Source organism: Myotis lucifugus, unplaced genomic scaffold, assembly GCF_000147115.1.
Source record: "Myotis lucifugus unplaced genomic scaffold, Myoluc2.0 scaffold_256, whole genome shotgun sequence".
NCBI lineage: Eukaryota > Metazoa > Chordata > Mammalia > Chiroptera > Vespertilionidae > Myotis > Myotis lucifugus.
The window spans coordinates 122,427-137,522 of NW_005871304.1; the positions used below are offsets into that span (position 1 = coordinate 122,427).

At 41.8% G+C, this 15,096-nt stretch overlaps 1 protein-coding gene across 2 annotated transcripts in view; it reads left to right on the forward strand.

Annotated features, from left to right (window-relative positions):
- Window positions 1–4,324: 4,324 nt before the first annotated feature.
- ATP2A2 (ATPase sarcoplasmic/endoplasmic reticulum Ca2+ transporting 2) overlaps window positions 4,325–15,096 on the forward strand; it is a 51,945-nt gene continuing 41,173 nt past the window's right edge. Inside the window, exons 1-2 of one of the 2 annotated variants that reach the window (XM_023762679.1) lie at window positions 4,325–4,463; window positions 8,885–9,023. In XM_023762679.1, the coding sequence (XP_023618447.1) occupies window positions 8,936–9,023 (88 nt within the window). In that variant the 5' untranslated portion in view covers window positions 4,325–4,463; window positions 8,885–8,935. The remainder of the gene's footprint in view (window positions 4,464–8,884; window positions 9,024–15,096) is intronic. The other variant, XM_023762678.1, reaches the window with a different exon arrangement.

Consider the following 15,096-nt stretch of genomic DNA (forward strand, 5'->3'; position numbering starts at 1 on the left):
AAACATCAATGTTGAGAGAGAATCATTGATCTGCTGCCTCCTGCACGCCCCCTACTGGGGTTCAAGCCCGCAACCCTGGCATGTGCGCATGACCAGAATCAAACCCAGGACCCTTCAGTCCACAGGCCGACTCTCTTTCCACTGAGCCAAGCCAGATAGGGCTCTTTTTTAAAAAAAAATTTTTATTTCAGAGAGGAAGGGAAAAGGAGAGAGAGAGAGAGAGAGACATCGATGAGAGAGAATCATTGATCGACTGCCTCCTGCATGCCCCCTACTGAGGATTGAGTCTGCAACCCAGGCATGTGCCCTGACCTGGAGTAGAACTGTGACCTCCTGGTTCTTAGGTCAAGACTCAACCACTGAGCCACACCAGCCAGGCCAATCTATTCTCAATAATTTCTGTAAACATTTCCCCCTCCCTCCTGTATAAATAAATAAATAAATGTGTGTGTGTGTGTGTGTGTGTGTGTGTGTATTTATATATATATATTTATGAAATAACACTTTTTTCAATATATTTTTATTGATTTTTTTGTAGAGAGGAAGGGAGAGGGATAGAGAGTTAGAAACATCGATGAGAGAGAAACATCGATCAGCTGCCTCCTGCACACCCCCTACTGGGGATGTGCCCACAACCAAGGTACATGCCCTTGACCAGAATCGAACCCGGGACCTTTCAGTCCGCAGGCCGACGCTCTATCCACTGAGCCAAACCGGTTAGGGCATAAATACATTTTTTATAACTTCTAGAAAATCATAATGAACTGGCTGTACTATTATGCTAATGAGGCATCTTGCATTTCAGTAACGTGTCACTCATCCAGTTTCTCCTTTTCTCTACCTTCTTCCTCATCTTATGGAGTCTTTTATTTGTCAACACCACTTACACAAGAGAGGTTTTCTTTTCAATAGAACAAAACCATGAAGGATTGTACAATGTGATTTGAACATGATAGACTGGATTGATTCTTACCAGTTAATGAAATACAGTTTATTTTCATTTTGGACTGTAGTATTTAATTCTTTGGGTTATTTGTGGTTTAAAATAGGCATTTTTTAAAGTACTCAGGAAATTTTTGGTTGTCAATTTTTAATATCAGCACCATCCTTCTACCCTAAGAGATTTATTTGCCCACTAGTTTCTTATGAAGCAGTAATTAGTATATCTGCAGAACTTTTAAAGAACTATAAATGCCTGTGTTTCTTACACGTAAACATTTAAATTGATATTATGGAAGAAAAGACGACTACACTGTACAGGTTAGGATTATTATATTATTGATGAATACCATTTGTGCAAAGAAACTACATTTCTTGAAAAGTGGAGGTTTGCTCTGATCTGTCACTGCTTGCCTTAGTCTTTTCCTTTCTCCAGCTGTTATGGGATATTGCTCTAAGTTTGTTCCTCTAGGCCTAGCTGCCAAGAGGGAAATTCATATCCGCTTTAACAAGGTGTGAAGCTTATCTTACAGTTGCTAATGCTTCACTGACCTTTTGGAAAGGTCCTAGTTACTCTTCAAGTTGAGCAGTTTTTCTCTCCCAAGAGCTAATTAAGTTTCTTATTTCTCATATACTATCCTTGGCAAATGTTTGGAAGGCTAGTATTAAAGCAGCTGTGATCTTGCATCTATCAAAATTTACAACTTCCTAGAGAAGATTTCACTTTGGCATTAGGCCTGGCTTTAACACCAGGAATGTCCTGTTGAAAGCTTACAGCAACATTTATAATTATTTTGGTTTTCTTCCTGCCCTGGTTCACTAGCTGTCAGTTGTGATTGACATCTACCTGGTCCTGGTGTCTACTGGGGTTTTTTTCCTGCCCTAATTGGTATTTCTTGTTAATTCGTCATTACCCTCTTTTACTTGGCAAAATTCATGTTGGCTCTTGCCTTTAGTCATCTTTCTGATAGCTATTTGTATAAAAGCTCACTTTATAGTATTCCACTAAGTACATAGTCCAGTGGCTTTATTATTGCCCTAAATGATATCTGACAATATTACAAGTATCAAAAATGGTGCTTTTATTGCTTACTAAATCTTTTAAAGAAAAGATTTTATTGTGAAATATGGGAACATTTTAAGCAGTTTTAAAAAACAAAGGTAATCCTTAGCTACCAAGATTGAATCATTAGATATGTTTAACATCTTTCCTGGATTGGCAGTTTTTCACAGAAATGTCTTGTTAAAATTTTAATATTATTTTTATTTTTTAAAATACATTTTTATTAATTTCAGAGAGGAAGGGAGAGGGAGAGAGAGAAAAATATCAATGATGAGAGAGAATCACTGATCAGCTGCCTCCTGCATGCTCCCTACTAGGGATCGAGCCCGCTTGTACCCTGATTGGGTATCGAACTGTGACCACCTGGTTCACAGGTTGATGAATAACACTGAGCCACACCACTGGCCAAAAATTTTAATAGTATTCATTGTGTTGGATTCTCTCTTAATCACCCTCGTGTTTCTCAACTATGAAGTATACCATAGCTCTCTTGTAGCTTTTGGACCTTAATAAAGTTATGGATGTGTTAGCAAGAAATTAATTCTCTTCTCATTTTTCTTGGCGCTGTGTTCTGTGTCCAGTTGTAATATTTTTAGACTTATGTCATTCCTGAAATCCTGTGCTGCTATACTAGATGTCATATGGAGGATAACCTTCAAAATATATTCCTGATTATGGGACAACCTTGCAATAATTCTGAGACAACCTTCAGTAATACCAATGGGAAAAAAATTTGAGTCAGTGATCAAGTTATTTTTATTATGGATTTATGCCAAGGATATTATTTGATACTAGTGGCCTGGTGCATGGATTCGTGCACATTGAAAGGAAATTAATTAGAAGAAAGATTTGCGCAGTAATTATGTTATTACAAAAAATTACATGTCAAAACATGTACAGCCAGAGCCGGGTCCCAGGTAGGCTGTAAGGCCTACTCTTGCATGAATTTTAGTATATATAATATAGTATTATAAAATTAAAATGTAAAATATTTTAATATTGCTATTGGCCCTTTCTCTATAATAGTAGTGCGCGATTCAATGTTTATTTTATTTTTTAATATATTTTATTGATTTTTTTTTACAGTCATTTGCCTTTACTTTAACAAAATTAAGAGTGTAAGTTTCCCTTCTGAATATCCTATATAATAAAAGTCTAGTATGCAATTTGTCCCCTTGACCGGGAGTTCCGTCTGGGAGTTTGACCAGGCGCAGGGCTGACCAGGGGAAAGGAGGGAGGCCCTGGCCAGCAGCCACTAGGGACCCTACCAGTGCACTAATATCATGCACTTGGCCTCTAGTCTATATAATCTATAATAATAAAAGCATTATATGCTAATTAGACCAGATGTCCTTCTGGATGTCCTTCTGGACGAAGCAGGGCCTGTGAGGGAAGCCCGGGTCCCAGGTGCCAGAGGGAAGCCAGTGCTGGCAGCCGGGGAAAGGAAGGCCTACTTTTGCACGAATTTTATGCATCGGGCCTCTAGTATATAATAAAAGCCTAAGCCCTAACTGGTCTGGCTCAGTGGATAGTGCGTTGGTATGCGGACTGAAGGGTCCCAGGTTCGATTCCGGTCAAGGGCATGTACCTTGGTTGCAGGCACATCCCCAGTGGGAGGTGTGCAGGAGGCAGCTATCGATGTTTCTTTCTCATCGATGTTTCTAACTCTATCCCTCTCTCTTACTCTCTGTAAAAAATCAAAATATATTAAAAAATAAAAGCCTAAGCGTCCATTATGGTGGAACGACCAGAACGACTGGTTGCTATGATGCGAACTGACCATCGGGGCAGACACTCAATGCAGGAGCTGCCCCCTGGTGGTCAGTCCGAGCGACGCTCAGCCAGAGCGGGGCTCATGGCTGGCGAGTGCAACGGCAGTGGTGGGAGCCTCTCCTGCCTCCGCAGCAGTGCTAAGGAGCAGCAAGCAGGCAGGTGGTAAGGAGCAAGGGGTCCCGGACTGCAAGAGGACGCAGGCCGGGCTGAGGGGATCTTCCCTCCGCCCCCTTCTCCAGTTCACGAATTTCATGCACCGGGCCTCTAGTATACATATAAAATGAATGGGTTTACTTTCCTAAGTGTTTTATTTGGGTTTTAAAACAATTATTACATGAAAAAATAAATTAGCTCTTAAGGGTATTGTTAAGAAGTTGTATGCTTTCGATTCTCAATAATTATTTTGAATAAGACATAAGCCATCTTTTATGTCATTACATTTCACCACTATTGGTTTCTAGGGATGAAAAGAGAGATTTTGTGTGTTGTAATTCCATTAGTGCCAGCCACTTTTGTTATAAAGTGGCAATAAGCCTAAAAATACATTACAATTCTAACACATCACATATGATTTCTCTTTTAGGTTTTGGCTTGGTTTGAAGAAGGTGAAGAAACAGTTACAGCCTTTGTAGAACCCTTTGTAATTTTACTTATATTAGTAGCCAATGCCATTGTGGGTGTCTGGCAGGTAAGCACAAAATCCTCCACTACTAAGTTTTAGTAATTTCTGTGACTTAAACTCCGTTAATCTTTCTGTTATCTGTTTTTTCCTGATGTGTTGACTAAAAATACTTCCGAAATGTCTACATGTGTTTTCATTTGTTCATTAGTTTATTTAATGGCAAAATTTTAGATCTCTCACGCATATATACTTTGCTCATGCTTATATGAATTGTTCATCCTTCATGATAGCATAGAGATAAGAACAATGGATGAGAGAAGCTACTTACAGAGAGGAAGGGAGAGGGAAAGAGAGTTAGAAACATCGATCGGCTGCCTCCTGCACACCCCCTTCTGGGGATGTGCCCACAACCAAGGTACATGCCCTTGACCGGAATTGAACCTGGGACCCTTCAGTGCACAGGCCGACGCTCTATCCACTGAGCCAAACCGGTTAGGGCAAAAACCAGAAAATTTAAGAACCAGTATCTGTCTTTGTATTTCCTAGCTGCTTTCTGTGGAAAACTTGGGATCGAGCTTGCAACTGAGGTACATGCCCTTGTCTGGAATCGAACCTGGGACCCTTCAGTCCGCAAGCTGACACACTCTCCACTGAGCTAGACTGGTTAGGGCAAATTGTTTAAATCTTAAATTGTTTTTCTTTCAGAGCATATTCCTGGCTGTTTTCAGCCAGTCACCCGAGCCTTTCTTAGTCACAGAATGGAAGCTAATTTTATTTCAGAAACAGAATGGGATTTCTTTCCCCCATCCCTCCACCCTCCCAACTCACATAAGTGTTCTTCTGCACATATCTAGTTTGAGGACTTTAACTTTTCTAGGACTGTTTGCTGATCTGTTTGATAGTTAATATATATATATATATTTTTAAGACTCTGAAACTAATACTTCAAATTTATTTTAAATATTGCTCTTTTAGGTTTTTGATGGATATAGTCATCCCTTTGAGGACTAAATAAAATAGTGCATCTGTTATTAAAGTGTGTAAACTTCTGCCCTAGATGGTTTGGCTCAGTGGATAGAGCATAGGTTTGCAGACTGAAGGGTACCAGGTTTGATTCTGGCCAAGGGCATGTACCTCGGTTGCAGGCTCAATCCCCAGTCCTGGATGCATACAGGAGGCAACCAAATTGATGTGTCTCTCTCACCGATGTTTCAGTTTGTCTGCCTCTCTCCCCTCCACTCTGTCTAAAAATCAACAACAAAAAAGGGTAAACTTCTGATTTGTGTTAATAAACACAATGATCTTTATGTGTTGGGCTCATATAGAAAGATGGCCTACTTAGAAAATTTTAATTGTACTATATTCCTTACTTTGATCCCCCCCCCAAAAAAAACATTGTTTATATTTAAGTACAAATGAGCCTCTTGTGAATAATTTAGGCAAAAGAAACAATACACAGCATTAGATTGTCTTTCTCAAGCTAGTAGTATGTATTTTTAGTTAATTTATTCCAGTTATGTGGTAGATACTTTATGTACATTCCCATTTCGTCCTTACAGTGATCCTGTAAGGCAGATGATACTCCCATTTGACAGATGTACCATTGAAGCTCATAGTGATTAAGTGACTTATCAAAGGCCATATAGGTAGCACAGTAGGTCCTTGGGTTACATCGGAGATCCATTCCTACAGTGCGATGTAACTCGATTTTTGCCGTTAAGTCGGAACCCACCTACATAAGCACCTACATCACTCACATGGAGCACACACACAGCAGTAATGAAGCGAAACAGTAAAAAAAATTTAAAAGAAAGATAACAATTCCTGACCTTTACTTGTGGTAAATAAATAGTAAACATAAAGCACATATGTACATACATTGAAATGATGGAACTTATTTTTTTATAAATAAGTGAGAGATGGCAACGTAACCATGAAACGACATACGTTGAGTCCGACGTAACCCAAGGTACATAGAGTATCTGAAATTTGAATCTGAGCTGATACGAATTCCAAAGTAAAATTTTATAGCAGTTTAAAAAAAGACTAACATTCTTATATCTTAATCCCATTTGCATAGTATACAGAATGGTATAGGCAATACTTGAGGGCTCATACCTTCTGGAAGTAAGGAAAGTTATAATTACAGATATAATCCTATATAATAAAGAGCTAATATGTTAATTAGACCAGAAGGCAGAATGACCTTACGCATTGACCAGTGGGCGGGGGCGGGGCCAAAGGGCCCCGAGGCAGCTGGGGCTTCGAGGGCTGAGCCCCTTGCACGCATTTCATGCATCAGGCCTCTAGTTATATATAGTTCTGTACTTTATCAGAGATGCATACATCAAAAAGTAAGACACATTAGCTTTCAGTGTTGTGTCATCTAAATTCTTAGGTTTAAGGATTTTCACAATAGAACATAATTCTCACAGTAAGGTAAAAAATAAGATTGCATAGGATTGAGCATAAATTCTACCCAAGTAAAGGTTAAATTGAAGAACTTGAAGTTGGAGGACCAAAATGTGAGAGAAAAGAAAAGAATCCTCTCCTTTGTCCATCCAACAACCTCAACTGGGCATGCACTTTATCAGCTTGCTCCTTAACTTTGAGTTACTTATTCTCCAAAAGGAAAGAAGACAAATTTGGCACACAAGGTTTTCTCTTTTATTTTTATTTTTTGCCCCTTAAAGGAACTTTCCTGTAGTTTCCCCACACACACATACACACACATGACTCCTTTTGATTCTACATCTTTCATCTTGAAATTGGGAAAGAAAAACTGTGACTAAGTCTTGATTATGTTCATAAATAATATGGTAAATATGGTATGCAACTGGCAGTGCTATAATGAAATCCCAACCATTTATTGGCTTTTGCCACTAGAGAGAGATTTCTTAGAATTTGTGAGACATAACAATTTTATTAATTTATCATCTATGGAATTTACTATGTGCCAAATCACAGTCTAAGCCAGGGGTGGGCAACCTTTTTGTGAGTGCGTGCCAAAACCAGCAAAATCTCTGACTCAAAATTCTTCTGCGTGTCAACCCTAATTTTTTGAGAACATGTTACACCTACTTGATATCTCTTAAGGTGTATGTACGCGAAGAACCTTGAAGAAATAATAAAAGTCATTCGAGCGACAAAAACAGAATATCATGATGAAAAATACATTTATTTTTTAATGTATACATGTACACTGATAGTCCGACAGAAAACTTTATGACTCCGTTTGATATTATCAGTGGGACTTTTGCTGCTGCATCACTGATGACAGAGATTTTAACATCAGGTTTATATTTCGTGACCTTCAGAGATATGCACGAGCTACTACTTTCATCTGTCAGGCTACTCCTATTACGAGACTTAACAAAATTCATCACTGAGAACAAAGATTCACAAGCGTATGTGGATGAAACCAAAACACTGGTCGGATCTAGGAAGGCAGGGAGAGTTAAGGCAGAGGCATAGAAATTGCTCTTCCCCTCTCTCGTCAATCCATGTCTATGGTCTTTAAGATAACTTGTTATGTAAAATTATTTATTTATCTAAGATGCACCTACACTGAATTTATCTGAAAAATAAAGTCGATATTAAAAAAAATTGTAAATGGAAGATTATAAGAGAGGGTTTCGCGTGCCAGCAAAAGTTACTGGCGTGCCATGGGTTGCCCACTCCTGGTCTAAGCATTCTACATACAGCTTGTAAATCCACACAACCCTTAAAGTAGGCACTGTAAGTGTCCTGGCTTTGAAGGCAGTAAAACTGTGTGTTGTGTAAATTACCCACAATCGTGTAGCTCAAGCATGTCAAACTCGCGGCTGGCGGGGCCGCATGCCTTGTTTAAATAAAAGGCCATACAGGCATGGCTGCGAGTTTGACATGCGTGTAGCTGTTAAGTGGAAAAGTCGATTGAACCTAGGCAGTCAAACCCCAGATCATCACCTTTCATGTGAGACAGGATTGATTTAAATGGTATAGGTGTGTGTGGCTGGAGGTGAGGTCTGTGTCTCAGCTGTGCTTAGGAACAGCAGAATCATTTTCTACATTATGATTTTATTCCCTTACCTTTAGGGGCTTATTTTCTCATCTTTTTAAAAGATATATTTTTATCGATCTCAGAGAGGAAAGGACAGGGAGAGAAAAACATTGATGAAAGAGAATCCTTGATTGGCTACCTCCTGTCCACCCAACTCTGGGATTCGAGTCCACAACTTCACTGTTGGGGAATCAAACCGTGACTTCCTGGTTCACAGTTTGACTCTCAATCATTGAGCCATGCCCACTAGGCTCATCTTTAATACAAACTCATAAGGGCCTAGCATTTGTCACCTAAAATGTGAATTGTTTAGTACAACTGTCATTAATGTACTTCTCTTGTGTCTTTTAAGTTTAGAACTCTATAAAATTTGATTCTTTGGGTTAGAAATACTTGCAGTGCTAGGCATGTGTTCACTACTTTTATCTTGTTTTCTTTTTTACAGGAACGAAATGCAGAAAATGCAATTGAAGCCCTTAAGGAGTATGAGCCTGAAATGGGTAAAGTGTATAGACAGGACAGAAAGAGTGTACAACGGATTAAAGCTAAAGACATAGTTCCTGGTGATATTGTAGAAGTTGCTGGTGAGTTTGTTTTTTTGGTTTTTATTCTAGATTGTATATCTGAATGCATTCTTTTTCTCAATGCTCCTAGTTAAGTGTTTTAAAAATTATGTTCGTATGTATCGGTTTTAGCGCCATCCAAAAAAAAGGTTTTCTATAAAATTTTGAAGTGTTTGGCACCGCCCTTCATGTTATTGATATTTTTGAACAAGGTGTTTGAATTATTTGTGCTTATTACTTTTGATATATTGTAGCTCACTAGTGCTAGTGAGATAATGAACTTAATTTTGATTTGACAATTAGTGTTGCAGTTTGTTAGCATTCTAGTTAATGGCTACTAATTTTTTGTTTCTTGGCATAAATGTTGTCATACCTGCAAGTTAATAGTTCAGGGTAATTTCATGACTCTAAAAGTTCTTATTAAAAATACTTTTCCATTTCACTGAGCCAGGGTTCTTAGCCTGGGCTGTGAATCCACTGCAAGGCCAGAGCTCTCCACAGATCTCAGAGGAGTCTGTTTCCTCATTGCTCTAGATCAGCGGTCGCCAACCTTTCGGACCTCATGGACCACCAGTGGTCCGCAAACCACCAGTTGGTGACCACTGCTCCAAAGGTTTCCTTACATCAGAGGTTGCCAATCACACCAATGGTCCACGCACCACCGGTTGGCGACCGCTGCTCTAGATCAGCGCCATGTTGTCAGACAACCCAGAATGCCCCTGGAACCAGTCAGAATAGTCTAGTCCAGCGGTCGGCAAACCGCGGCTCACGAGCCACATGCGGCTCTTTGGCCCCTTGAGTGTGGCTCTTCCACAAAATACCACGTGCGGGTGCGCACGTACAGTGCGATTGAAACTTTGTGGCCCATGCGCAGAAGTCGGTTTTCGGCCTGGGTGAGTCTATTTTAAAGAAGTGGCGTTAGAAGAAGTGGGGTCGCTGAGGTCGACCCCTCAGATTGAGGACGTTTTTAGCAAAGGCCAGTTTAGGAGTACCCTAATTAAGTTAATAACAATGTACCTACCTATATAGTTTAAGTTTAAAAAATTTGGCTCTCAAAAGAAATTTCAATCGTTGTACTGTTGATATTTGGCTCTGTTGACTAATAAGTTTGCCAACCACTAGTCTAGTCTTTTTGTTGCAGTCATCACATTTGGATTATTCAAATCATCATGGTTTTACACAACCTTCTGAGTTCAGAATACTTGTTACTTGGTTTCTTTTTGTGAATGGTCTCATAGTAACACTTTTACACTGATTGTGGGGAAGGTGTGCTTTGTCCTTATTGTCTTACTCATTTCAATGAATAATTCAACAAGCTGCATCTCAGTTGGCCCTGTGCTGTACAGTTTTGGCCTCTAAAAAGGAAATTGCTTTGTCATATTCTCTTACCTATAATTTTTGTCATTCTTATTCCAAAAAAAGAACAGTGTTGCCTGTATTCCAACATGTTGATTACTTAGGTTTGCATTGTGTATAAATGAATAAGTTGCAGTCTCAATGCCCCTTTACTCCTAAATATTTGAGTGTTTATTATTATTTTTAAATTTTTAAAAAATTAATTTTGAGAGAGGGAGGGATGTGCAAGAGAAACATTGATCAGTTGCCTCCCACACCAGACCTATGCATGTGACCTCTTGGTGCTGGGGACAACCCTCAACCAACTGAGCCACACTGGCCAGGGCTTGAGTGTTTATTTTTTAAAATCAAGGGCATTCTCTAATATGAGTTCAGTAAAATTGTCAAAGTCAGGAAATTGATAAAATACTATCATCTAATCTGCAGACCTTACTCAAATTTTACCATTTGTCACTGGCTATATATCTATATGTGTGTGTGTGTGTGTGTGTGTGTGTGTGTGTGTGTAAGTATTTATTTGTATTGATTTCAGAGAGGAAGGGAGAGGGGGAGAGAGGTAGAAACATCAATGATGAGAGAGAATCATTGATCGACTGCCTCCTGCAGCCTGGGCATGTGCCCTGATCAGGAATCAAACCATGATCTCCTAGTTCATAGATCTACGCTCTATCACTGAGCCACGCCGGCTGGAGTCACAATGAATTTTTATTTTATTTTTTTCGAATTAAAGAGTCACATTTATTGCAATCCGGGACTGTGAGGGGCCATTCCCCAAATCTCATAGTAACAAGATGGTCGCAGCTCCAAGGTTATATAGGCAAAAAATCACAAAGGTATTGATTACATCCCAGGGTTTGGAATGAGGAACCTGGTTCGCAAAAAAGCAGTTTACAGAAGCAGAAACAGCATGTTATCTAAATTACAGTTTTGGGTCTAGAGCCCTTGGGTAACCTGGGTTAAACTTAGGCATGTTATCTAAATTACAGTTTTGGGTCACAGTTTTGGGGGAACACTGAGTCAACAGGGACACATTATCTAGAGCCCTCTGACCTTGAGGTAACTGTGCTGTCCTTCCCAGGTAAAGGAAAATGTGCTTTCTAAGACCAGTATGACCACTGCAAATGGGATTTCACGTTACAATCAATAGGGTATTCAACCGAATGGGATGATTTATATAATTCAGAAAATCAAAATAACCTGTCTATTGTTAAACAAAGCAAATAGGTACGTAAGCCAAACAGCAGGGTTAAAGGTAAACTATAGTTTCTACCTGAGATGATTGCTACCATACTTCATTCCCCACTGGTTTTATGTACATGAGTCAAATCATGGACTCATCTTCATTAGTTAGGGGATTGTACTGCCCCCTAACTACAAGTAGTTTGACCGAATTAATTTTTCTAAACTGCCAGCTTGGCACATTTAATTTTCATTTACTCACCCCACTTCTTTTAGGGGCATTCTCTATTCTGTTCCTGCTCTCCTGTCCCCTAGTGCATCTAGCCCCACTTGGCCCTGGACTTTCTCACTGGCTAGAAAAAAATGTTTTTACAGTTACCAAGTGCCCTAGTGCCACGGTCCCCATCAGTACTGTCCTCACTGAAGTCCAGTTCCACTCTTGCAGACCTCCTCCTGGCTTGCATGGAGCCCAGGCTAGGGATCTCATGGGTGAGGCAGCTGGCTGCCGGGATCAAGGCCGTTTCTTGGTGCAGGAGCTGGGAGTGGTGTAGCCAGGTCTGGATGCCATCAGCAGGGCGACAGTGTATAGTCCCTTCCAAGCTGGGGTGAGTCCTTGGGTAGTGAACTTCTTTACCCACACCGAGTCCCCAAGCTGGAAAGGGATGTACAGGGTCCGAGGTGGCACTGGAAGGGCATCTCGAACAAGCTTATGGGTGGCTCTCTGGGTATACTGCAGAGCCTGCAAGGACTTGAGCAAGGAATGGTTATGACTTTTAGCTTTTAATTCCTCCTCTAACTTTGGGTAGGATAGGGGGAGGTTTACCAAACATGATTTCAAGAGGAGAGAACCCCTCCCGGTTGGGGGTACACCTGGCCTGTAAGTAGGCAAAGGGCAGGAGCTTGGTCCAGTTTTCACCGGTTTCTGGGATAAATTTAGTTGAAGTCATTTTAGAGTCCTGTTCATACCTGCCCTGAATCTGTGGCTGGTATGCACAATGGAGCTTCCAATTTATGACTTTGAGATACCTTGGGTACAAAGTCGGGGCTGTTATCTGATCCTATGACTGCTGATAGCCCCAATCTAGGTATAATCTCCTGGAGTAATTTCTTGACCATTATAGAGGCAGTTTCTGTCCTGGTGGGCTAGACTTCAACCCATCCCGAGAAGGAGTCTATACTTATACCTATACTTATACTTATACCACCCTGATGCCGGTGGCTTAATCTCTGTGAAATCCACCTCTCAATGCTCTCCTGGGGAGTTTCCCTGGGCCCGAATTCCCAAGGGGGGACCCCCCTTACCTTGCATTTACCTGTGACCTGCCTCACAAAAGTTCAGAAGTCTTGGTGATGCCTAAGTGGGTAGCCTGGTGTAACTGGGCAACTAAAGTCCGACCTAGAGCCTCTGGGACCAACAGTCTGACATCTGGTAGAGTCCACCAACCATTTGGTCCTCTGGTAGCTTGCTTCTGTTCTGCCAATTCCTCCTCTTGTAAAGGCCCCACTGGTTTTGGGGCGGCTTCCTTGGCAGCTTGGTCTGCAGCTCGGTTTCTTGGGCAGTCTAGGGTGACTACCACCTCCCACTGTCCCATCTTGTACATAACAGTACCTTGTCTGGTGGTGATAGCGGGACATCTGTCAAGTCTGGGCGAGCTGAGTCTGTTACCTCTATGCAGTCATGGATGGCTCCTCTGGATCATCATCTGGGAGCAGGCTGGCAGGGTTGATGGCCAGTGTCTTAATGGAATTCAGATGCAGGGCTGGTCCAGGAGAAGAGCTTGGTACTGGGTGACCCTGGTGTTTGACATCCATCTCTCCAGAGCATCTCGAAGGAGGGCTTCCACAGCATGGGGTGTTGTCAGGGCTAGTTCTTGGCCCAAAGTCAGCTTATCTGCCTCCTTTACCAGCATTGCTGTGGTGGCCACTGCCCGGAGGCATGCTGGCCACCCTGCAGCCACGGGGTCCAGTCTCTTAGACAGATAGGCCACAGGTCTCTTCCAGGGATCTAGAGTCTGGGTGAGAACCCCTTTGGCAATGCCCCTTACCTCACTCACAGGTGAAAGGGCTTCCTGACGTCTGGCTAGGGCAGGTGCTGAGACAAGAACCTTCTTTAGCTCCTCAAAAGCCCATTGTTCCACTTCAGTCCAGTTTAACGGCTGCGCCTCCCTAGCACTTGAGCACAGAGGTTCAGCAATCTCCGCGAACCCCAGTATCCACAGGCGGCAGTATCCAACTGCCTCCAAGAATTCCTGAACCTGCTTCTTGGTTGTAGGCATGGGGATCCTTAAAATTGCCTCTATTCAACTGAGGAAGAGGGTCCGTCTGCCTTTGCTAATGTACCCCAGGTATGTGACATCAGAGGAGCACAACTGTGCCTTCTTGGCTGACACCCAGTAGCCTAATGCTTGTAAGGTGCCTAACAGGCCCTCAGTGGCTTGTCAGCAATTTTCCTCAGTATCTGCTGCCAGCAGAATATCATCTACATACTGCAGTAGGGTACATTCTGGATGCTCCTGTCTAAAGGCAAGTAGGTTCGAGCTCAAGGTTTCATCAAAAAGGGTGGGAGAGTTTCTGAAACCTTGAGGCTGTCTAGTCCAGGTTAATTGTCCTGAGAATCCACCCTCTGGGTCATTCCACTCGAATGCAAAGATAGCATTTCCCTTCTTTGCTTCTAAACTCAGGGGGTATTGGCTTGCAATTGGACTACTGCACGAGCTTGATGACTTGCTAAACGGGGGGGGGGGGTTTCTGCCCAAACCATGGGAAAGAGGCATTGTAATTTCCCCAAGTAAGCAGAGTCACATTGGCCCTTTCCTGCAAGAGATATTCACCCGAGAGAGGACAGGTTAGAAGAATGCGGCCAGGGGAGGATGGGTCCAGGCCTGGGTTCGTTGGATCCACAGTGAAGTGTGCTCCGTCCCCCTCAAAGGATATGGTGGCTTATAGTTTCTGTAAGAGATCACGTCCAAGAAAGGGGTACGGGCAAACTGGCATGACCAGAAACGAATGTGTTACCGTGTTCTTTCCAAGGTTCACAGTCCTCTTTGATGTCCAAGGAAAAAGGCAGTTTGTCCGGTGGCTCCCTGGACTAATGTCTTCTTAGATGTTACGGGTCCCATTGGCTCTGTCAAGACTGAATAGGCTGCTCCAGAATACACCAGGAAACTAACTGGGAGTCCTATAAAAATGATTATTCTGGGCTCTAAGGGGTTCAAGAAAAAGGAGTCCTGGCCTTATTAGTCCCCTTCCCTGAGTGTAAATCCTTCAGAGCCTGGGTTTTCCCTCAGCCTTCCACTTTCCTTTGTTAACCTACCAGGATATTCTCTCTTCCAGTGCCCCTACTTCCTACAGTAGGCAACTAATTCCGTCCAGTTTTGCAGCCGGGCTTTTTTTTTCCCTTTTACACTCGCTTGTAATTTATCAGTAGCCCCGTCCACCGGAAACAAATAATGACTGTCTAAGTCATTTACGTGCAGCAGGTCTATTGAAAAGAAACATACCGTAAAAAACAAAAAGGTAACCTATGCCTCCCTTACCCGGTTCTGTTGATTAGAGGCAG